This window comes from Gobio gobio, assembly GCF_949357685.1.
Source record: "Gobio gobio genome assembly, chromosome: 24".
Lineage (NCBI taxonomy): Eukaryota > Metazoa > Chordata > Actinopteri > Cypriniformes > Gobionidae > Gobio > Gobio gobio.
In genome coordinates this window covers 9,028,971-9,051,790 of record NC_137120.1, presented here as the reverse complement: position 1 = coordinate 9,051,790, position 22,820 = coordinate 9,028,971, and the positions used below count along the sequence as shown (strand labels likewise).

Genomic DNA, 22,820 nt, shown 5'->3' with positions numbered 1-22,820 from the left:
GATGTTCTGTTCCAGTGAAGTCCTGACAAATCTCAGCCTTAAACAAGAAAGATATTGCCTCTGTTTTATCTAATTGTGCTTGCAGGGGTTGTTTATTATTTTTTAGAGGCATGTGACCATGACAAAAGGAATAGTCTCCAGTTCAACAGCGGCCCAGATGAGAAGAGTCTTGAAGTTATGCATCAACTGTGACCCTTACGCATACAGAACAAAGGGTGTAAAAGATTGTCTTATTTGCATAAAGAACAGAATACTATGTTTGGATGCTGCTAGAACGATTTGTACTGTTAATCAGAACTTGTATACATGACGTCAACTGATTATCCATATGATTATAATAAGTGCTTTAGTGTTTCTGTATTGAGGCTGGATCCTCTTACTTCATTTGGAGAACTTTGTCAACTATTTGAACTTTAATTTTGACTCATGGTCCTCATTGAGCATACTGGTCTCTTTATGTGGTTTAACTGTATTTCCCCTACCATCAAAGGCAGACAGTGATAATTTTAGCAATAATTTTAGTGATTAAATACTGCTGTCATTAGCCTATTTCCATGTTTTAACATTAGGCAGTCCAGATGACTCTTGAATGCACCTTTCCTAAGCCCCAGAAAATGCCTGATTCTGCTGAAGAAAACTGTTGAAGATTTCGTAATGGAAAAGAGCGGTTACCAGTGTGTATGAGGTAATTTCTCAATGATGAGTAAGATACTCTTTTGGCCAAACGGAGGACAACCTAAAGCAGGAGGTTACTGTCGCCCCTGAAGGGAGGTGGGATATGCGAGATGTGTGTGAGAGTTGAGCGAATGCTTGTTAGGCCAACAGCTGCATTGAGGAGAGAGCTATGAGAAGTTACAGCAGTCTGCCCCAAAAATGTGAGCTCCTAGATACCCGATCACAAGCAACCGCATTCCTCGGTTGGCTTGTTTTGCATTGTGACAAGTGTCCACAACTTGATGCAACTATACAAGGGTACGACACACTGAGGAAAAGGAAATTATTTATAGAGAGCTAATGGAAATGGGCTTTCAAGAGCCAGCTGAGACCATGAGTTGATTATCCTTAATTCCTGTGGAGACCATAACAAAACTTCATAATATATATCAGGAACATGACGTTGGTTGCCTTATGGGCATAAACTGTAAAAGTTTTGGATTTAGTATTACTCTGAATCCCTGAAGATGTGCTGAAATTGAACTAATATACTCTATATTGCCAAAAGTTTTAGGACGCCTGCCTTTACATGCACATGAACTTTAATGATATCCCATTCTTAATCCGTAGGGTTTAATATGGAGTTGGCCCACCCTTTGCAGCTCTAACACCTTCAACTCTTCTGTGAAAGCTTTCCACAAGGTTTAGGAGTGTGTTTATGGGAATTTGTGAACATTCTTCTAGAAGTGCATTTGTAAGGTCAGGCACTGATGTTGGACAAGAAGGCCTGGCTCTCAGTCTCCGCTCTAATTCATCCCAAAGCTGTTCTATCGGGTTGAGGTCAGGACTCTGTGCAGGCCAGTCAAGTTCCTCCACACCAAACTCACTCATCCGTGTCTTAATGGACCGACGCTTTGTGCACTGGTGCGCAGTCATGTTGGAACAGGAAGCGGCCATCCCCAAACTGTTCCCACAAATTTGGAAGCACGAAATTGTCCAAAATGTCTAGGTATACTGAAGCATTAAGAGTTCCTTTCACTGGAACCAAAGGGCCAAGCCCAACCCCTGAAAAACAACCCGACCCCAAAATCCCCCCGACCCCAAACTTTACACTTGGCACAATGCAGTCAGGCAAGTACCGTTCTCCTGGCAACCGCCAAACCCAGACTAGTCCATCGGATTGCCAGACAGAGCAGCGTGATTGGTCACTCCAGACAGGGCCGGATTAACCATTAGGGCAACTGGTCACTTGCCCCGGGGCACAGGACATCTAAGGGGCCCTGGGCAGTGGGCACTGTCAAATATTATGTTAGATCACGTTAAAAACGCAATCCTTACTTTCCTAATTATATTTTTGCAACCCGTTCGATCAACATATGTTAAATCACGTAAAAAACAGTGTCTGTAGCTTCTTGCGCTGCTGTGCAGCGAGCGAGGACGAGCTGTCAAGTCGAATCACGTGACTTGACGCTCTGAAATCAGTGTTGCCAGATTGGGCGGTTTTGAATTTGATTGTGCGGTTAAAAACGGGTTTGGGCAGGTGGACAAAATTTGGGTTGGTTTGGGGTCAGTTTGGTGGTTTTCAAACATCTAAATTGTACAGTCTAATTGGTTAATAACAAACTCAAGTGTGCATGACACACACCGGCCCAGCGTTCAGCGTAGAGTCAGCTGGCGTTGGTGTTGACGTCGCTGACGAGCACGCACTTTCAGCCAATCAGCGATCAGCAGGGAGTCGCGACTCGCGCTCATTCATGACAGGTTTTCAGCGCGAAATTGTATCTGGATATCAAATGATCGCTATGCCAAAGTGGCATAAATATACAGTAAGTTATCTACAGTAATGAGTGGGAGAGGGATCCAACTCTCAAAACGTGGATTACACCTGTGACTCAAAGACTCTTTATACATATAACTAACTCCAAGAGGTTGAATGACTTGAATTGAAATCGAATAGGCTAGTAACTTATATGACTCCTGAGCATCATCGTGTGCACACTGGCCTGATCAGGACATCTGCACCTTTTAAAGCGTCTAGACTGCGCTCTACTCGTCCCAACAGCTGCTGAAAGAGGTTTGAATCAACGATTAATTAAGTTCTGCGTTATGTTCTATAAATATGTACTTCACGAAAGACATAACGTTACTAGTTCTATCTGAAGTTAAAGCACAGCACAAAAGTAAACGCATTCTTGTTGTTAATTTTTTGTTGTAGGACTATTGTACAGCATCAGTGAATGACACATTTTGGCTGTGGTGTGTGCAGTAATGTGTGCGTTATGCCTGCTAATTACATTGTTTATTCTGATTATATTGGGCACTTTTTGCACTTAAATTAGTTTATTCTTACTGTTGACATTTGAAAATGATGCATGTGTTTTTCCATGTCATGCATGACTGTTTTTGAATGCCCTGTTTTGATCCATTTTCCTGGGAATTTTTTTTTATTTTTACATCATTATTTTGTTTTAAGGAGATAAAATGGTGCTAATCAGCCTTGATTGACATGGCAATAAAATTATATCAAATTATTTTGGCAGTTCAAATTTTGGGTGTTTTTTTCTTGAATTGGGTGGGTTTTAGTGAGCTTTTGGGCTTGGAATCGTCGACCCAATCAGTCAACACTGTCTGAAATTTAAGCAGGAGCGCTAAAAGAAAATGTAAAAGAGAAAAGGAATTGAAATTAGTCGACATTATGAAACATATTCCAAAAATAGCCACAATTTCACATTGTAGCATTTTAGGAATAAAAAATCTCTGGTTTTAGGTTAAGGCTTCCCTAGCTGTCTGCTTTATTTCACTGTTGCAGTCAAAATATAGGTTGATTGGCTATATTGAAACATTTAATAATTACTCTGTAGCAGCCACTAAGTTTTGTGAAAGATTCATTGTAAAAAGTTATGTTAAACATTAGTGCATCATTAGTGTTCTGTCTCTTGAATGCACTTTATGCTGAGGCTATTACATCTCCACTGAGCATTGCAGAAGCCTGATTTGTTAGTATAGAAGTATAGGCTATATGCTCTTGGTGATAGCGACTTTGCGATTGTTGCTTTGGGGCAGGGGCAGGGGGGCCCTTGAGTCTTGTTGCCCAGGGCACAGGAAATTGTTAATCCGGCCCTGACTCCAGAGAACACGTCTCCATTGCTTTACCCCACTGCATCCCATGCTTTGCATTGCACTTGGAGATGTAAGGTTTGGATGAGCTGCTCGGCCATGGAAACCCATTCCATGAAGCTCTCTCTGCACTGTTCTTGAGCTAATCTGAAGGCCACATGAAGTTTGGAGGTCTGTAGCTATTTTGTAGCTAAGTTGGTGACTGTGCACTTGTGACCCTCAGCATGCGCTGATCCCGCTCTGTGATTTTACGTGGCCTTCCACTTCATGGCTGAGTTGCTGTTGTTCCCAATTGCTTCCCCTTTGTTATAATACCACTAACAGTTCACCGTGGAATTTTTAGTAGTGAGGAAATTTCACTATTGGACTTATTGCACAGATGGTAACCTATCACGGTACCACGCTTGAATTCACTGAGCTCCTGAGAGCGACCTATTCTTTCACAAATGTTTGTAGAAGCGTCTACATGCCTAGTGCTTGATTTATACACCTGTGGCCGTGGAAGTGATTGGAACACCTGAATTCATTGATTTGGAGGGGTGTCCCAATACTTTTGGCAATATAGTGTATATAGTTAGACTGGGTTTCAAAGCCGGGACATTTTAAAGCCAGGGTCGTAGTGTTAATATTTTCTTATTTTTCTTAGGCTCCACTTTTGACAATTCTTGTGTAAAGGCCTGTACACACCGGGACTATCGTGCGCGCTTATCGCCAGCGTTTTTCGTGACGTTTTTCGGCGCGTTTTGAGTGTTCACACCCAAGCGATTTTCACTGGCGATGCGCTGAGTGAACGTGCACATTCAGTAGATAGCGCTCCCGGTACACAAGGTGGTGCTGTGGCACATTACGCATTACTCGCTTGTCACACAGAAGAAGAGAGACATTATTTACGTGCTTGCCAAAACACATAGACATATATTGCATGTGTCTCAATCAGCTCCCTGGTTCAGTAGTCAGGGCACTGATCAGGACATAAGTCAATGGGCTGACTCCCTGATCAGTGTCCTGACTACTGAACTAGGGAGCTGATTGAGACGCACCCTATGTCTATGGCCAAAACCATTCACACACTTTTTGCTAACTGGCAAGCAGCATTAGCAGCACATCTTCTTCTTTGTCTACGTTACTTACTACTTCTTCGTTGAATCAATGTGTGCTCGGCAAGACTGTTTTGTGCTTGTGCGCCACCAAGTCGTGTTTTATGGTCACTTCAGCAGCTCCAGGCATGTGAACAAAAGCACTGATCTCATTGGTCGGCCAGTTTTTAACGCGCCACGTCAAAATAAAAAAATAAAAACGAGGCGTTTTTTAAAAAAAAAATGGCGCTTTTACGTTTGCCGTTTTGCGCGTCTGTGTGCACACTCGCATTGGCGCCCTTTGTTTAGTCACGAGGCGTTAAACGTCGGCGATAAATGTGCGCAAAAATCGTCCCGGTGTGAACAGGCCTTACTTGTGTAACTTCTTTTCGTTATGTTATGTGCACATCATGGACTAGGCCTTGAACACTCTTATACACTTGCATGAAAACAGGAACTCAAGAGACTCACATACATTTGGTGCAGTGATGCGCGGGTTGATCCAAAATGAGCGGGTGCCCGCGGCCACCCGCGGTTACCCGCGGTTACGAGTCATCCAAAAATATTTTTAATGATATTCGGGTCACGGTCGGTCGGATCGTCAATAATTCCTTATTTTCCTTTTGAATGTTGAGCGTTATTAACTTTTGAATAAATGCTGACGCGGGACAAAATGCCCGATTTCCCAAAACGTTGAACTGAGCAATGCCATTGTACCATTTTATTAGGCTACTTTTAAACGCATTTAAAGTCAGTTTTATGTATTTTCTGAGAGGGGGCGGGATTTTTGTTGGGAAAGTCGGGGGAGAGACGCACACTTCGATTAGACTGGATAAACACATGCAGCATCTTAATTGTTAAGAAAATTAAACGAAATAAATGAATAAATCAAGCCTGAATTACATAACACTAGGCTATATCGTACAGCATTCAGAAAAATAACAGTTTGCGCTCCTAAGGGCTTTCACACTTTTCCAAATGTTTTCCAAATGTGGGCTGAGGAATTCTTCAAGCCGGGTCGAAACATAAACATCGCGTTCATCAATAATATGCATCTAGACAGCTGAAATGGAAAATGATGGGCCGCCTCAAGAACTGCCTGCTCTCGCTGCTGCACCTCTGAGCACACCACGCCAGGGCCTGAAACATTTTCTCAATGGCCCAATGAGCTACGATGAGCATTTACTACTTTTAAAAAATGCGGGTCAGGAAGATGGTCGGGTACAATATTTTCTTCTTTTTTTTTTGCGGTCCGAGTTGCGGGCGGGTTAGTTGAAAACGTCGGTCGGGTGCGGGTTGTTTATACATTGACCCGCGCATCACTGATTTGGTGGTCTATAAATAATCTTGAGTTATCAGTATACAGAAGCAACAAACTTTGAGAATTTGTCTTTTTCCAGGGTAAATTGATTTGACAGTGAAATGTCAGTAAAGGTGTTTTGGTGTATTGTTCACCAGGTCATGGATATTCATCAGTCTGCTGTGATTCTGCTGCTGGTCTTGAGTGTGTCGTTCTCCACTCATGCTCAACCACCACATATAAAGCCCCCTTATCAAAAATTCTTCATTCAGCATTTCGGCCCTGATATGAATGAGCAGAAGTGTACCAGTGAAATCAGAAAGAGAGGCATTACTGGAACTGACGATGGCTGCAAACCTGTCAACACCTTCATACAAGCAAACTCAAATGATATTAGAGTGGTTTGTGGCAGCGGTGGAACTCAACAGGGCGGTAACCTGTTTAAGAGCAACCAGCCTTTTCCTGTGATCACGTGCAAATTACAAAGTGGGGTGAGAGCCCCAAAATGTGAATATGGTAAAGGGAAGAAGTCCACTCGTTATGTAGTGTTGGGGTGTGCAGATGGCTGGCCTAAACATTATGAAGAAGGCATAATGGATGCAAAGACAGGCTGAAAAAACACAGAGCTTTATTTGTTATCATTTGTTTGCTTCTCATTTTCTATCTATCTTTGTTTTTCAAGTGCAACAAAAAGTGATCAGTGATTGATGAGTCAGAGGTTAACGTGCAGTGGTTTTTAAGCAGTTCTTCACATGTGCTGTGAACATGAAAGTTGTAATGGCCACCTTGAATACTGTTCATGATGTTAAAATTGATGTGCCTTTAAGATAATGGTGCACACTGTTCTTTTGTGAGCGCGCACGCATTTTGAGTGTGAGTGTGACGAGAGAGATGTCTGCTCTTCGGACTGATGCGTCAGCTTACTAATGTTACTTTTCCCCTTTGATTTGTAATGTTTTCAGAGTGTTTTCTTTCCGTTTTCCCCTGAGATGCTGATACATGTTTTTACTGCTGAGTTGATGCATTTGTGTATTCACAAAAATGAGAATTGATCCTTCTGTGTTCCCTTACACGCTCTTATATCTATAAAAACCCTGTAGATGCATGTGTAATATTATTCTGGAATAAACCGGCAAACACCTCTTTAACGAACACTTGCATCTCAACATTGAATTTGTTATTAGATAATTAAGCTAACATTGAATCTTTTGTAGAGTGATCATTGTGTGTCCTTGTACTTTCTGGAATGAGATTTTAACTCAATGTGAACTAAACCTTCACCTTTAAGGTGAAGCCTTGCCTTTTTTGGAGTGTCTATTCAGACCAAGTGCAAATAGCATGCCTTGTTGGCAAGTGATATTCACACTAGCTCCGGCTAACAATGCCTGGTTGGGCCAAGCAAGATAAAAAAATTCAGCGGCGCATTCAGTAAAGCGTAAGGCATAAGGATCTTGGTTCCAAATCCGCCTTTTGCAAAGCTCACTCTTCTCCCTTTTCTCATCACAAATCAAAATAATTTTGGGCGGAAAGGCATTTACTTTCAATAAAAATTAAGAAAATTTTCTAAATGTGGAAATAAAGTTCCTAATGAAATGTTTAATAATAATAAAAGCATTTGTTGGGTAGGATTATATGGGGTGGGTGTAGGGAGGGCTTTTATTGTCCCATTAAGGCAGCATCCATTTAATAATTTTAATAAATATAATAATTTACACTGTTATAATATAATCAGTGACATTGTTGTTATTGCATCCTGTTTATTTACAACAACGCTGAGGTGCAAATAGTTTGTATCTGTCAAAATAAAGTATAAATAGCATTTAATTACTATTTACACATTGCAAATAACTACTTTTAAATGGTGTAAATAGAACATATCACTATTTTCACTTAGTGTGCTATTTCACTTAGTAAATAGCATCTATCGCTAAGAAAATATGTTATTTTCACTTAGTGTAAATAGAATCTAGTCGCTATTTATACTTGGTTTAAATAACATCTCTCACTATTTGCACTTAGTGTAAATAGCCGCTTAGTGTAAATAGCCTGTTAGGTTTATAGTTATTTATAGCTCATTTTAGCTCATCTCAGTTTAAGAAATCAACCTCAAATTTGGAACACAACTTGTTTAGTTATTTATTGTTATCTTTTTACATTTTTGGACTGGACAAATGCCGCATTGCCGCTGGACATATATTTTGATTTAAAAGCCTATTTTTTATTTTATAAACTGCATTTCAACAAAATAACATTATATAGCTAACCACAGTAGGCTACTATCATGTGTAAGCAATTTATCATAAACTGTGTTAAAGTTGTGAGTTTCTGATTCTGCATTACATTACATCAGAAAAAGCTGAAATTGTTCTGTGTTTTATGTATACATATCCAGCAAGAAATGTCAATATCACCTTCATGTTTCAGTGCCAACAAAATGAATGTCTCACCTCATGCCTTCATTAAAAAATGCTGTTTATTAAATATTAATTTGAAATGTTATTAAATATGAATATGAACTGTTATTCAGTTATACAGAACGAGTTTCTGATGTGCTGCACAATTTTGATATTAACTCAGCTGTCCAAAGCTGAAATTGCGGCATCTCGTAGCGGCATCTCCAACAGCCAATAGCCTACTTTCTCCGGCTGTAGCTGCTGCCAAAGCTAAAGTTAAGTGTGATGATACCACTTTCAGTTATGTTTCTGCCCAGAGGAAAATTATGAAATAAAAAAAAATTCATAATTTTTTTTTCATAAATGTATTTTTTTTCATAAAAATGTACATCATGTAGCCTATTACATCAATGTTGGCCTATGTCACACAAAAAAGTACACACACAAAGGAATTTCAGCTTTCTCTGAAGCATTGAAACCCCAAACTCGCTATATTATCATGTAGCCTATGATAAATGCTTACAAATGACAGTTGTGTGTATAATGTATTAACTATAGGTTCACATGATTTATATGATTGGAGGCAGTACATAATTATAGCCTATAACATAATTTAAAACATATTTTAGAGTTATCCTTTCATGGTTAGTTCTTGTGGAAGTTGATAATTTTGCACTGAGGACATGATAGCCTACAATTGAATAGGCTACCTATCAATAAAAAGGTGTGTCAAATACAAAATTGCATAATTGCAACCTTTTAAAATAAATAAAGTCATAGCAATGCTCTCTCTCATACTGTTTTGCAATCTTAACTGCGCTTATTTCAGTATTGGTAAAAGTAGAAGGGCAAAGTGATAGAAAACGGTCTATTAGCCTACATATTTTATAGTTTATTAATTTCACTTTGACCAGTGAAAGAACTGCGTCTCCAGTGAAGCAGAAGAACGACACTTAATTGAAGCAGTGAAAATAAAGCTTATCTTTAATTTATTCGCAGTGATCTTTGTTTACACGACCTCGGAAAGACATTTGTTTATCTCTCTTTCGATCAACGAATTCACAAATGCTTTGCTTATAGCCTATTGCTGATAATTGGAGTGAAGTGTGTTTGTGATGAAACAATTGTAGACATACCGTATATTTAGACACTTTTGACACAAATCGACGGCTGCGTTTCACACACAAAAAAGCATTGTAAACACTACAAAATCGTATGAACATTTGCAACAATTATGTGATCGTTCGCGTCAGAGGGTTAAGTGTCGAAGCGTCATATTACGTCGTCGCGCTGCAGCGTCCCATAATAGGCTGCTGCTTTCGCTTTGAGCGTTGGTGCTGAGGAGGACCACAGCGCTATTGTTTATCAAAAGCTGCGATGATTTTTTTTTTAGCAAAATTGGGGAAATGAAGCGTCTGTTTAGTTTGCCTTTATTGCTCTGCTGTTTAATCAATCATGGTAAGACATTTAGGCTTATGTTATCTTATCTAATCACGTTACATTCGACAGAAATGCAATAATCACTTGCATTTTGCAGTGTGTGTTTTTACTTGACCATTGTAAGACATTCAAGCCTGCAGACATCCCACAGCAAAACTTCATTTTAAGGCAGTGGCATCATTCAGATCATTCACACATCAAGAATCAGTGACATGGCACCATGACAGGGGTGGGGTGTGTGTGTGTGTGGGAGGGGGGGTGGGGGGGGGGGGGGGGTTGCACGTCTCAGCTCCACCCCGTATGATGCGAATTGCGAGGGAAGGATGCAAGGAAAGGAAATGAGGACAGAGGAATCGAAGGAAATGTTATTTATATATTTGAATATTCTTGATCATCCGCTGTGCTCAAAGGATCTGCGCTTATGTTGTTGAAGTTTGGTTATTTTCAGTGTTTTTTGTTGTTGTTGTTGATAATTTTGCCTGTGTTTTAATGCCAACCAGATACATTTTGGCACATGTGTGTATTTTTATTGCAATTTTACTATTTCGCCCCCATTTCCTTGAAAAAAATCTATTTTGCACAAAATAGTTCCTCTCAGGACCTTTTGTACATAAATGCCCCCATTGAAACTGCAATTTTCAATCCCAGGGCCATTTAACAATTAAATAATGCAATCTTTATTAATAGGCATACATTTTGTTGACAAGGCTTCAAAATTTAAATTTTACTATTTTTTACCTGATTTTTTTCAGGTTTGGTCTATAAAGCAAATATTTTATGTGTTCAGTGTCTGCATATCACAAAGCCAATTAGATAAATTATGCAACTATAACTGTGTGTGTGTGTGTGTGTGTGTGTGTGTGTGTGTGTGTGTGTGTGTGTGTGTGTGTGTGTGTGTGTGTGTGTGGACTGGTAATCCCTATACGTTATGGGGACAAAATGTCCCCACAAAGATGGCAATATCCGAAATCCTCATCCTTGTGGGGACATTTTTAGGTCCCCATGAGGAAAACATCTTATAAATCAGACTAAGTGATGTTTTTTTGAAAATGTAAAAATGCAGAATGTCTCCTGTGATGGGTAGGTTTAGGGGCAGGGGCAGTGTAGGGGGATAGAATATACGGTATGTACGGTATAAAAACCATTACGCCTATGGAAAGTCCCCATAAAACATGAAAACCCAACATGCGTGTGTGTGTGTGTGTGTGTGTGTGTGTGTGTGTGTGTAAAATAAAATTCATTTTCACTTTTTAAACTTTTTTGACTTCAGAAATAATCTGCCAATGGTCTTCTTTAAAACGAAAACTTAAGTATGTGCTCCCATGATTCAATTGAATGTTTGAAATACTTCAAACTTTTTTTTTAATAGTTTAGAGTCTCTCAATCGTCCTCAGTGTGAAAAAAACACTCACTGCTGGAAAGGGTTCACATATGCAAAAGATGCTGGAAAACTGAATAATTTTGGGACCTGGTGGATTTTTCTGAAGAACACTGGTCAGTTTAACTTCTCAGGGACTCAAGAACAACCATCACAAAAACAACAAACAAAAAACAACAGCCTGGATCATCCAGAGAAATACACGCAGTATTAAGAATCAAGGGTATATGTAAACTTTTGAACGGGGTAATTTTTATAAATTCAGCTATATTTTTGTCTTGTGGCCTATATGTAAACATCTTGTTTTGTAAAATATCTTATTCAGGACAGTTCTAAATAACATGCATGTTGTATAATCCCTCTTATTTTGTTAAAATAATTGGCCCCACTTTATATTAGGTGGCCTTAACTACTATGTACTTACATCGAAAAATAAGTACAATGTACTTTCTGTGTTTATATTGTATTGCAAAAGACTTTTGCTGATATTGAGGTTTGATATGGGTAGGGTTAGGGACAGGTGTGGTGGTATGGGTAAGTTTAAGGGTAGGGTTAGGTGTAAGGGAAGGGTCAACAGTGTAATTACAAATGTAACTACATAAATGAATTACAGATGTAATTACATACAGGTATATTTAAAAATGTAAGTACAATGTAAAGACATGTATGTACACAATAAGTGCATTGTATCAAATTCTTAATTAAAATGTTAGTACATAGTAGTTAAGGCCACCTAATATAAAGTGGGTCCAAATAATTCATTTGCAGATTCTGTAAGGGGTATGTAAACTTTTGAGCACGGCTGTACACCTGTCACAATTCACCAGTGTGAGTGCCCGTGATTACCAGATTACCGGACAGTCATACAGACTACATAGACTACTGCCTGGACTCGTTAGCCCTCATGTTCACTTCAGCCTATATAAGGCTGGTTATCTCAGTCATTCATTGCGAAGTCTTGTTTTGTGTAACACTGCATTTCTGAGCGTTTTCCTTGGTTTCATGTCTCTTGGTCTTGGATTACTTGCCCGTTCCGTGGATTACCCTTTTGCCTGTCTCTCCTGTTTTGTTTGCCTGATTGGACTGATTACCTGTTCTGACCTCTTGCCTGTTTTTGACTATGTTTGTGGATTATTCTAAAATAAAGCTGCGTTTGGATTCTCTACCTTTGTCTCTTGGAGCAGTACATTACAACACCTGAGCATCCTCGCTCCTTGCCTCCTCACAGTGCATTTAGAGAATTGAGATGTCCTTCAAGATGGCTAACTTAGATCGGTTTCCATGTCACATGCTGGAGGATGGAGGAATGCATGAATGAATCATGCATCTGAATTGTCTTACTGTTTTCTTTTATTCTTACTATTTATTTTCATTTTTGCTGTTGTTTAGTTGTGACTTTAGTAGCTTGTTTTGTGATGTTCAGAGTGTATCTGCTTATCTGAATATTTTGTTGACTGTCTGACTTGTTGACTCGTACTCTGATTTGTGATGTCTGTGTGTGCCTGGCCGTTGTGAAGGGAACTTTCTGTGAACAATGTGTTTTTGAAAACTTTAGATTGTCACAATACTAATCTTATACTGAGCCTGTTTCTGGAGATCTAATCTTGTAAAGTTCAGCTCCAACCCTGATCCAACCAAACTGAAGCTCATTAAGATCTTACAGACACGTGTGTTTGATCAGGGTTGGATCTGAACTCTGCGGGAAAGTTGATCTCCAGGAACATGGTGCTGTAAATGAATGATGTTCTTATGCCGTGTGTTTTTGCATGTGGAACATTATGAATCAAGACATATTTTTCTACCTACAATATATATAATCTGTAGAAACATTTTCACAGCACTTTTCTGTATTATTTTGTTTAGCTCATAATGAACTGTTCATTTCTTTCTTAGGTGTGTCTGGTGTTGGTGCAGATGGAGTGTCAGTGTCAGTGATGGAGGGAGATTCAGTCACTCTACACACTGGTGTTACAAGAAACCAACAAGATAGAATTAGATGGTATTATAATGACATTCGAATAGCTCAAATCAATAGAGATCTCAGTAAGATCTGTACAGATGTTCAGTGTAATGAAGGTACTGAGAGATTCAGATACAGACTGAAGCTGGATCGTCAGACTGGATCTCTGACCATCACAAACATCAGAAACACAGACTCTGGAGAATATAAACTATGGATAACCAGCATGAGCGACAGTGAAAAGATCTTCAGTGTTACTGTTCGTGGTGAGTCATGATGTTTAAAGCCAATCTTGTATATTTAAATCTCATCATTAATGTGTTTAATGATATTTTTTTTACATTCAGAGATGTTTTTTTCTCTTTACCTGTATATTAATTCACATTCAGTATAAAGATTATTTATTCAAAACACATGTACTGTTAAAGTGAAATTTGCTGATTTAAAAATAAATTTAGTTGATTATGATTGAAAACGTTTAGTTTTTCCTTTGGCATTTAGTTTTGACAGTTGGTTTTGTTCTCGTACACATAATCGTTTATAATAATTATTTAACAGATTTGTTTGCCCATATAATCTTAAAATATTTAGATTAAGCTTATTTGGCTTGGTCTACTGATGAGTGGCTCAATGAGTCAGCTTCAACTCGAGCTCTGATATACCCCCACAGTGACTAAAAGATTATGTAGGGCAAGGTACGTGAGATAAAGGTAGTTTGGGGAGGTGGTGGGATGCTGGAACATCTGAGACTGAGGAGAGGTAAGCAGCTGTTTATATACTTTGGCTGTTGATTGGAAGATTAGATGGGCTCGCTTCTCCCTAAATTACGTTTGGAACTTCACTTCATATTCAGTGGTTTTTTTAGTTCACCAGGAATCCAAAGTGCAGAGGATTTTATATGTTTAGAAAGAGGTGAATAAATGGTTAAAGTCAAGAGAGCATGTTTTATCTCTTTCATATAATCCGTTCTCCCATGTTATGTGTCTGTCCCTCAAAACAAGATCCTCCATCATCTGTTGGTTTGTGTTTCAGATGTTTCTGCTGCTGAACGAGATGAAATGAAGAGAAAGTCAGTGAAGGAGGGAGAATCTGTCACTTTAGATCCTGGTGTAATAAAACACCCAAATTATGTGATGACGTGGTATTTTAATGACAATCACATCGCTGAAATCACTGGAGATCAGAGTCAGATCTGTGCAGATGATCAGTGTAAAGAGAGATTCAGAGACAGACTGAAGCTGGATCATCAGACTGAATCTCTGACTATCACAAACACCACAAACACAGACTCTGGAGATTATAAACTAAAGATCAACAGCAGCAGATTCAGCATCGTCAGGAGCTTCAGTGTTTCTGTCACTGGTGAGTATCATTTAATCATTCAGTCTTAGAATGATTTTAGAAAACAGTGCTGTGATGCTGTTTTAGCAACTGCTCCTGTTTAAAAACACACCAGATTGCGCAATTTACAAGTTAAATCAATATCATGCAACTTTCTGCTGAAAATAGATGTAAATATGAGTCAACAGTATTGGTAAAATCCATTATCAAGATCTCTAGTAATAATGTCAGACAGTAATAAAAGACTGTCTGTCTTCATCTGTTCCAGATTCAGGTTTGTCTTTCAGTGCTGCTATTGTTGTTGTTCTGCTGTTTGTGACTGTAGCAGTTGCTGCTGTGATTTACTATCGCTGGAAATCTGCAACAGGCGAGTATAACATACAGCTGATAATACAAAATGTAAATATGAGATTTATTGTGTAAAAAGAATCCGTAGTACTAGAAATATGTTAAAGTATGTATTTGTTTTCTAATTGACCAAAGTAAGAATTTGTGGTTCTTCAAACAGGAACTGGGAATCCATGCAAGGAATGTAAGGTGAGATACTATGTGCACTAAATCTATCTGCAAAAAAACAAAACAAAACAAAACAAAACTGAATTTACAGCAGACTGACAACTGTGAGAACTGTTAAAGCCCTACAACATTATAATTCAAATTGGTGTGACATAATTTCAAACTAAATCAGGCCAAAACAAATTTAATTTCGAGTTGATTCAGGAGTTTGAAACGGCTTGCTTTGAACTTCCATTGGTTAGTGGTGATTTATGTTATAGTTAGGTGTAGCTGTTTTCTCACCGCTGTCATTTATATTTATTTTGTTATTGAAAGGAAAGGGTGCAGCACATATTTACATATTTATCTAAACGTTGGTCTCAGCAGTGCAGTTAGCGTCTGTATGTTTGCATACAGTGTATCACTGGTCACGTATTTCAAACTTATTTTACCCCTGAATTGAAGAAGGAAAAAAAACTTCACCTTGAGTACTGTGTATCGGGTCTTAGGTGGTGTGTATCTGTGTGTGCTTTCTGTGTGAATGTATGTGAGGTTTCATTCAGAAATCATCAATTCGATACACCAATTCTAATTGATGTATTTAAGAGAGCGCTGCTCTTGTGCTGTTTTACTTCAGAATGAAGAACAGGGGTCTATACATTCAGAAAACATCAGCATTACATTCTGTTTGTGTAACTGAATCATCAATCCTGAACATTTGTTTTAACTTAATTTGTTTTCTTTCTTTCAGGAGATTTGTGTGGAAAAAGAGCCCCTTATTGACAACTCAGTGAATGGTGTCACTAATGAGACGTCTCTTCATCAGCCTCAGAATCCACAAAAGGTTGCTGCTAAAAGGATGTCCGGTAGTCCGATCGAGCCTGATCAAAAGCATGGAGAGAAGTCCGGTAGTCAGATCGAGCCTGATCAAAAGCATGGAGAGAAGTCCGGTAGTCAGATCGAGCCTGATCAAAAGCATGGCGAGAAGTCCAGTAGTCAGATCGAGCCTGATCAAAAGCATTACGAGAAGTCCAGTAGTCAGATCGAGCCTGATCAAAAGCATGGCGAGAAGTCCGGTAGTCAGATCGAGCCTGATCAAAAGCATGGCGAGAAGTCCGGTAGTCCAATCAAGCCTGATCAAAAGCATTACGATAAGTCCAGTAGTCAGATCGAGCCTGATCAAAAGCATGGCGAGAAGTCCGGTAGTCCAATCAAGCCTGATCAAAAGCATTACGATAAGTCCGGTAGTCAGATCGAGCCTGATCAAAAGCATTACGAGAAGTCCGGTAGTCAGATCGAGCCTGATCAAAAGCATGGCGAGAAGTCCAGTAGTCAGATCGAGCCTGATCAAAAGCTTGACGGGATGTCCGGTAGTCAGATCGAGCCTGATCAAAAGCATGGCGAGAAGTCCGGTAGTCAGATCAAGCCTAATCAAAAGCATGACGAGAAGTCCGGTAGTCAGATCAAGCCTAATCAAAAGCATGGCGAGAAGTCCAGTAGTCCGATCGAGCCTGATCAAAAGCTTGACGAGATGTCCGGTAGTCAGATCGAGCCTGATCAAAAGCATGGAGAGAAGTCCATTAGTCAGATTGAGCCTGATCAAAAGCATGACGAGAAGTCCGGTAGTCAGATCAAGCCTGATCAAAAGCATGGCAAGAAGTCCAGTAGTCAGATCGAGCCTGATCAAAAGCTTGACGAGATGTCCGGTAGTCAGATCGAGTCTGATCAAAAGCATGACGAGAAGTCCGGTAGTCAGATCGAGTCTGATCAAAAGCATGACGAGAAGTCCAGTAGTCAGATCGAGTCTGATCAAAAGCATGGAGAGAAGTCCAGTAGTCAGATCGAGCCTGATCAAAAGCTTGACGAGAAGTCCGGTAGTCAGATCAAGCCTGATCAAAAGCTTGACGGGATGTCCGGTAGTCAGATCAAGCCTGATCAAAAGCTTGACGGGATGTCCGGTAGTCAGATCGAGCCTGATCAAAAGCTTGACGAGATGTCCGGTAGTCAGATCGAGCCTGATCAAAAGCTTGACGAGATGTCCGGTAGTCAGATCGAGTCTGATCAAAAGCATGACGAGAAGTCCGGTAGTCAGATCGAGTCTGATCAAAAGCATGGAGAGAAGTCCAGTAGTCAGATCGAGTCTGATCAAAAGCATGGAGAGAAGTCCAGTAGTCAGATCGAGCCTGATCAAAAGCTTGACAAGAAGTCCGGTAGTCAGATCGAGCCTGATCAAAAGCATGACGAGAAGTCCAGTAGTCAGATCGAGTCTGATCAAAAGCATGACGAGAAGTCCGGTAGTCAGATCGAGTCTGATCAAAAGCATGGAGAGAAGTCCAGTAGTCAGATCGAGTCTGATCAAAAGCATGGAGAGAAGTCCAGTAGTCAGATCGAGCCTGATCAAAAGCTTGACAAGAAGTCCGGTAGTCAGATCAAGCCTGATCAAAAGCATTACGATAAGTCCAGTAGTCAGATCGAGCCTGATCAAAAGCATTACGATAAGTCCAGTAGTCAGATCGAGCCTGATCAAAAGCATGACGAGAAGTCCAGTAGTCAGATCGAGTCTGATCAAAAGCATGGCGAGAAGTCCGGTAGTCAGATCGAGTCTGATCAAAAGCTTGACGAGATGTCCGGTAGTCAGATCGAGTCTGATCAAAAGCTTGACGAGAAGTCCAGTAGTCAGATCGAGCCTGATCAAAAGCATGACGAGAAGTCCAGTAGTCAGATCGAGCCTGATCAAAAGCATGGAGAGAAGTCCAGTAGTCAGATCGAGTCTGATCAAAAGCATGGAGAGAAGTCCGGTAGTCAGATCGAGCCTGATCAAAAGCATGGAGAGAAGTCCGGTAGTCAGATCGAGCCTGATCAAAAGCATGGAGAGAAGTCCGGTAGTCAGATCGAGTCTGATCAAAAGCTTGACGAGATGTCCGGTAGTCAGATCGAGTCTGATCAAAAGCTTGACGAGAAGTCCAGTAGTCAGATCGAGTCTGATCAAAAGCATGGAGAGAAGTCCAGTAGTCAGATCGAGTCTGATCAAAAGCATGGAGAGAAGTCCGGTAGTCAGATCGAGCCTGATCAAAAGCATGGCGAGAAGTCCAGTAGTCAGATCGAGCCTGATCAAAAGCATGGCGAGAAGTCCAGTAGTCAGATCGAGCCTGATCAAAAGCATGGCGAGAAGTCCGGTAGTCAGATCGAGCCTGATCAAAAGCATGACGAGAAGTCCGGTAGTCAGATCAAGCCTGAGAAAATAACATCACTGACTCCATAACATTTACGAAAACAAAGTTGACCAAGAATGTCATGTTGGACTCATTTTAACACTATTATGACTCGATTATAATACATTACCATAATGTAACGGAACCATAATGTTTCAATTATGCATGATTATGCAGTTAACATAGGTATTCGTTTTATCATTAGCATCAGCCACTTAAACTATTCTTTTGAAATAAAATAAGTGAAATCACAAGTTACGGACTCTTCATGGCAGATGTTTTTGTACTCTTTTGAAAAACCTTTGAAAAACTCCAGTACCGTGGGCCATTTTTGCTTTTTTTAAACTGCAAGTGCAGTGTATTTTCTTTCAAATAAATTTAGATTTCTGTAATGTTTTTTTTTTTTGTTTACTTGACCAAAAAACCCCTGTGTCTTTTAAAAGAAAACATGACTAGGACTGTAGTCATTGTAATCATTTAAGTTTAATTAGCCTGTAATTTTCCAGTGTATGCTCAGAAATGGGGATGACAGGTAAGAGGCTAGTTTATTGCACTTTATCTAACTTTTATCAGTATTCATATCATGGTAAACTGCAGTTCATATGAAAGATATTTATTTATTTATTGAGTTGGTTTGTGGGGGCGCTATCTAAAATCTCACTTAGGGCACTGACAGAGCCTGGGCCGGCCCTGTACACAGGCTGCTGAATGTCCTTATTGTTGACATGCAAAAGTGAACGTTTTTCTTTGTACTTTCTTGTAACAAATGTGTTGTAACTTTGTTTTAGCACCTCTTTAACGAACACTTGCATCTCAACATTGAGTTTGTTATTAGATAATAAAGTGAACATTGAATCTTTTGTAGACTGATCATTGTGTCCTTGTACTTTCTGGAATGTAATTTTAACTCAATGTGAACTGAACTTTCACCTTTAACATTGTAGGATTCAGCCTTTGATTTTGACTAGATGTTCTAATACATAGCAATATGAACACATGAGTCTGATCAAGTTATTTTAAAAGCGTTTTATTTTGTATAATTATTTTTTAGATGAAGTTGATGGCTGTTCTTCCAGTTATGACTTTAGATGGCGCTCTAGTAAAGTATACATATCTGTCTATCAGACACTCTTTAAAGGAGATGCCATATTGAATTGATTTTATAGTCGGAACAATAACTGTATAGGAGGAATTATATGCAAACAGGTAAAACAAGTAATCAGAGCTATCTTTTTACAGATTGCTAAAAGCTACAGAAAATAAAAGTAAATGGATGGGTGCGATTCATAGAAACAACTGGAATGCATGCACTGAAACAAGCCTTGCTAAAATGTATTGCCTATGTAAACAATTGTTTTAATGATTATGGTTTGAAACTGTTTTATCATTGTCACCTTTTTTAAGAATTAATAACAATATTAACTTCATCAATGCAAGTTTGCATTTTATTTGATACTTTGATACATAACTAATATTTATTAAAATACACTCAGTTCAAAAAGTGGAGAAGAATTTTTGTTTTTACAAGAAATTTTCAAATCCGTCACCTGAAATCTCATCACAATAATACAGCAGTGACTTTATTTAATTCTTTATATCAGTTAACAGACGTTATCAATCAAATCTGTACAAAAACCGGATGTCCTCATTCAACTGAATACAAATTCACACACTAGTCATGAACACAGCGATAAGCATTGGCTTGGTAGCTGACGCTACAATGTTGTATTATAAATTATCATTGGAATGTCACTGCAAATTTATGAGTCCATGTGGAAAAGTGAAGGGGATGTAATGTACGGGAGCCAGAGAAGGCAGACGTAGAGGTTCTAGCCGAGGGTCTAACTGGGTGTTTAATGAAAGTATAAATAAATAAATAAAATAACTAGAAACACAGGGCGCAAGGGAACAGAAACACAAGCAAACCATAATTTACAAAACCTAACAAAGCAACAAGAGACACACAAGGGCTGTATATACACAGGGGCTAACAAGGTAACGAGGCAAGACACAACTGGGGGATTATTTCTTGTGTATTTAGTTCCCATTTCCTTGTTTCCATTGCTGTCTTGTCAGTTTCCATAGCTACTCTTGTTTATCACATGACGACTGATCACCTACACCTGTCCCTCAGTAAGCCTGTAAGTAGGTGCGTGCATACCTTGATAGGTTGGCACCTGTGCAATAAGTCCATTCGTAAAATTTGCTCCCAACTAAATATTCCACAGTCAACTGTTAGTGGTATTATAACAAAGTGGAAGCAATTGGGAACAACAGCAACTCCATGTAAAATTACAGAGCGGGGTCAGCGCATGCTGAGGGTCACAGTGCGCAGAAGTCGCCAACTTTCTGCAGAGTCAATAGCTACAGACCTCCAAACTTCATGTGGCCTTCAGATCAGCTCAAGAACAGTGTGTAGAGCTTCATGGAAAGGGTTTCCCCAGGGCAATGCAAAGCATCGGATGCAGTGATGTAAAGCACGCCGCCACTGGACTCTAGAGCAGTGAGACGTGTTCTCTGGAGTGACCAATCACACTTCTCTGTCTGGCAATCCCATGGACGATTCTGGGTTTGGCAGTTGCCAGGAGAACAGTACTTGCCTGACTGGATTGTGCCAAGTGTAAAGTTTGGTGGAGGGGGGATTATGATGTGGGGATGTTTTTCAGGGGTTGGGCTTGGCCGCTTAGTTCCAGTGAAAGGAACTTTTAATGCTTCAGCATACCAAGACATTTTGGACAATTTCACACTCCCAAATTTGTGGGAACAGTTTGGGGACGGCCCCTTCTTGTTCCAACATGACTGTGCACCAGTGCACAAAGCGTCGGTCCATAAAGACATGGATGAGTGAGTTTAGTGTGGAGGAACTTGACTGGCCTGCACAGAGTCCTGACCTCAACCCGATAGAACACATTTGGGATGAATTAGAGCGGAGACTGCGAGCCAGGCCTTCTCGTCCAACATCAGTGCCTGACCTCACAAATGCGCTTCTAGAAGAATGGTCAAAAATTCCCATAAACACACTCCTAAACCTTGTGGAAATCCTTCACAGAAGAGTTGAAGCTGTTATAACTGCAAAGGGTGGGCCAACTCCATATTAAACCCTACGGATTAAGAATGGGATATCATTAAAGTTCACGTGGATGTAAAGGCAGACGTCCCACAACTTTTGGCAATTAATTAATGAAGAAAATTCTACCACAGAATAGATGCTATGGGGCAGCAAGAGGAAGTGACATCAAATACCTCTTTCATGGCAAGTTCTGAAAGATTGTCATGGCAGCCATGCTGTTAAACTTGAGCCTGTATACACTATTGTCAGGAAATTAACTTGAAAGATTTCTGTATATGTTGATGTAATAAAAGCTATTAAAACAGATCTGATTAATTCGTAACTGCTAAAAATCTGTGAATTTTACATGATTTTAGAGTTTGTTATCAGAAATAACTGAGCTAAACTAACACTGAATGGTTTTATTTCATGTATAGGCCTATTATGTTGAATGAACAGAGTTTTTTTTTCTGGCTAACTGCTGTTGTGTTGGTCCCCATTTTTCTGTCAAAACAGCCCTGACCCGTCAAGGCACGGACTCCACTAGACCTCTGAAGGTGTGCACTTTTGATAGAGACTGACCACTGCAGACCGGGAACACCCCACAAGAGCTGCAGTTTTGGAGATGCTCTGACCCAGTCGTCTAGCCATCACAATTTGGCCCTTGTCAAACTCGCTCAAATCCTTACGCTTGCCCATTTCTCCTGCTTCTAACACATCAACTTTGAGGACAAAATTTTCACTTGCTTCCTAATATATCCCACCCACTAACAGGAGCCGTGATGAAGAGAGAATCAGGGTTTTTCACTTGATTATTCACCTGATCGGTATATATATCTCATGTGGGGTGTTCCCGGTCTGCAGCGGTCAGTATCTATCAAAAGTGCATATATAAATATTTGAATTATAAAGGATTATAAATCATTTGATACAAAATACGGACACCTCAAACACTTAAATTAATATCATGTAATCATGTAGAATCTGTTTGTCCACCTAAACCACATTTTTGTGCAAAGGTAAAAAAGTAGTATATGTTTGCATCTGTTTTGCACTAAATATAAACATACTTGTTAAACTCCCTGTATTATAAAGCAACTTGAAATAAACTGAAGATTTCAGGGACCATTTCATCAGTCCATCTCTGTATATTGACAGTTGAACGCCCCCTTAATGACCTGCTGTTTGTCCACTGATCATTAAAACTAGAACATTGAAACCTGCTGAAAATAAACATTCAATTGTATATAATGCTAGTGGTTAGTCCCATAGGTAAAGCCCATAATGCTCGCTCACATATTTACAATTTTAATTTTTTTTGTTCTTGTTTACAATCATGCCACAGTCCAAGTCTTAGTGAAACATCTGTGTCCAGAAGAAAACGCGGTAATACAGTTGTTGACAT

General features: G+C 39.5%; 2 protein-coding genes across 4 annotated transcripts in view; both read left to right on the top strand.

Annotated features, from left to right (window-relative positions):
- Positions 1-19,229, top strand: part of LOC307120270 (uncharacterized protein) — a 911,732-nt gene extending 892,503 nt beyond the window's left edge. The window contains exons 1-6 of one of the 3 annotated variants that reach the window (XM_079807213.1): positions 9,843-9,998; positions 13,252-13,584; positions 14,351-14,680; positions 14,928-15,026; positions 15,168-15,196; positions 15,906-19,223. In XM_079807213.1, the coding sequence (XP_079663339.1) occupies positions 9,947-9,998; positions 13,252-13,584; positions 14,351-14,680; positions 14,928-15,026; positions 15,168-15,196; positions 15,906-18,416 (3,354 nt within the window). In that variant the 5' untranslated portion in view covers positions 9,843-9,946 and the 3' untranslated portion in view covers positions 18,417-19,223. Of the gene's footprint in view, positions 1-9,842; positions 9,999-13,251; positions 13,585-14,350; positions 14,681-14,927; positions 15,027-15,167; positions 15,197-15,905 lie in introns of those variants that run through there. The other 2 variants (XM_079807215.1, XM_079807214.1) reach the window with 2 other exon arrangements.
- LOC307120830 (ribonuclease-like 3) lies at positions 6,309-6,761 on the top strand (the record flags this gene model as incomplete). Its single annotated transcript, XM_079808005.1, has 1 exon — positions 6,309-6,761. The coding sequence occupies one exon, from the start codon at positions 6,309-6,311 to the stop codon at positions 6,759-6,761; it is 453 nt and encodes a 150-aa protein (XP_079664131.1).
- Positions 19,230-22,820: the final 3,591 nt, after the last annotated feature.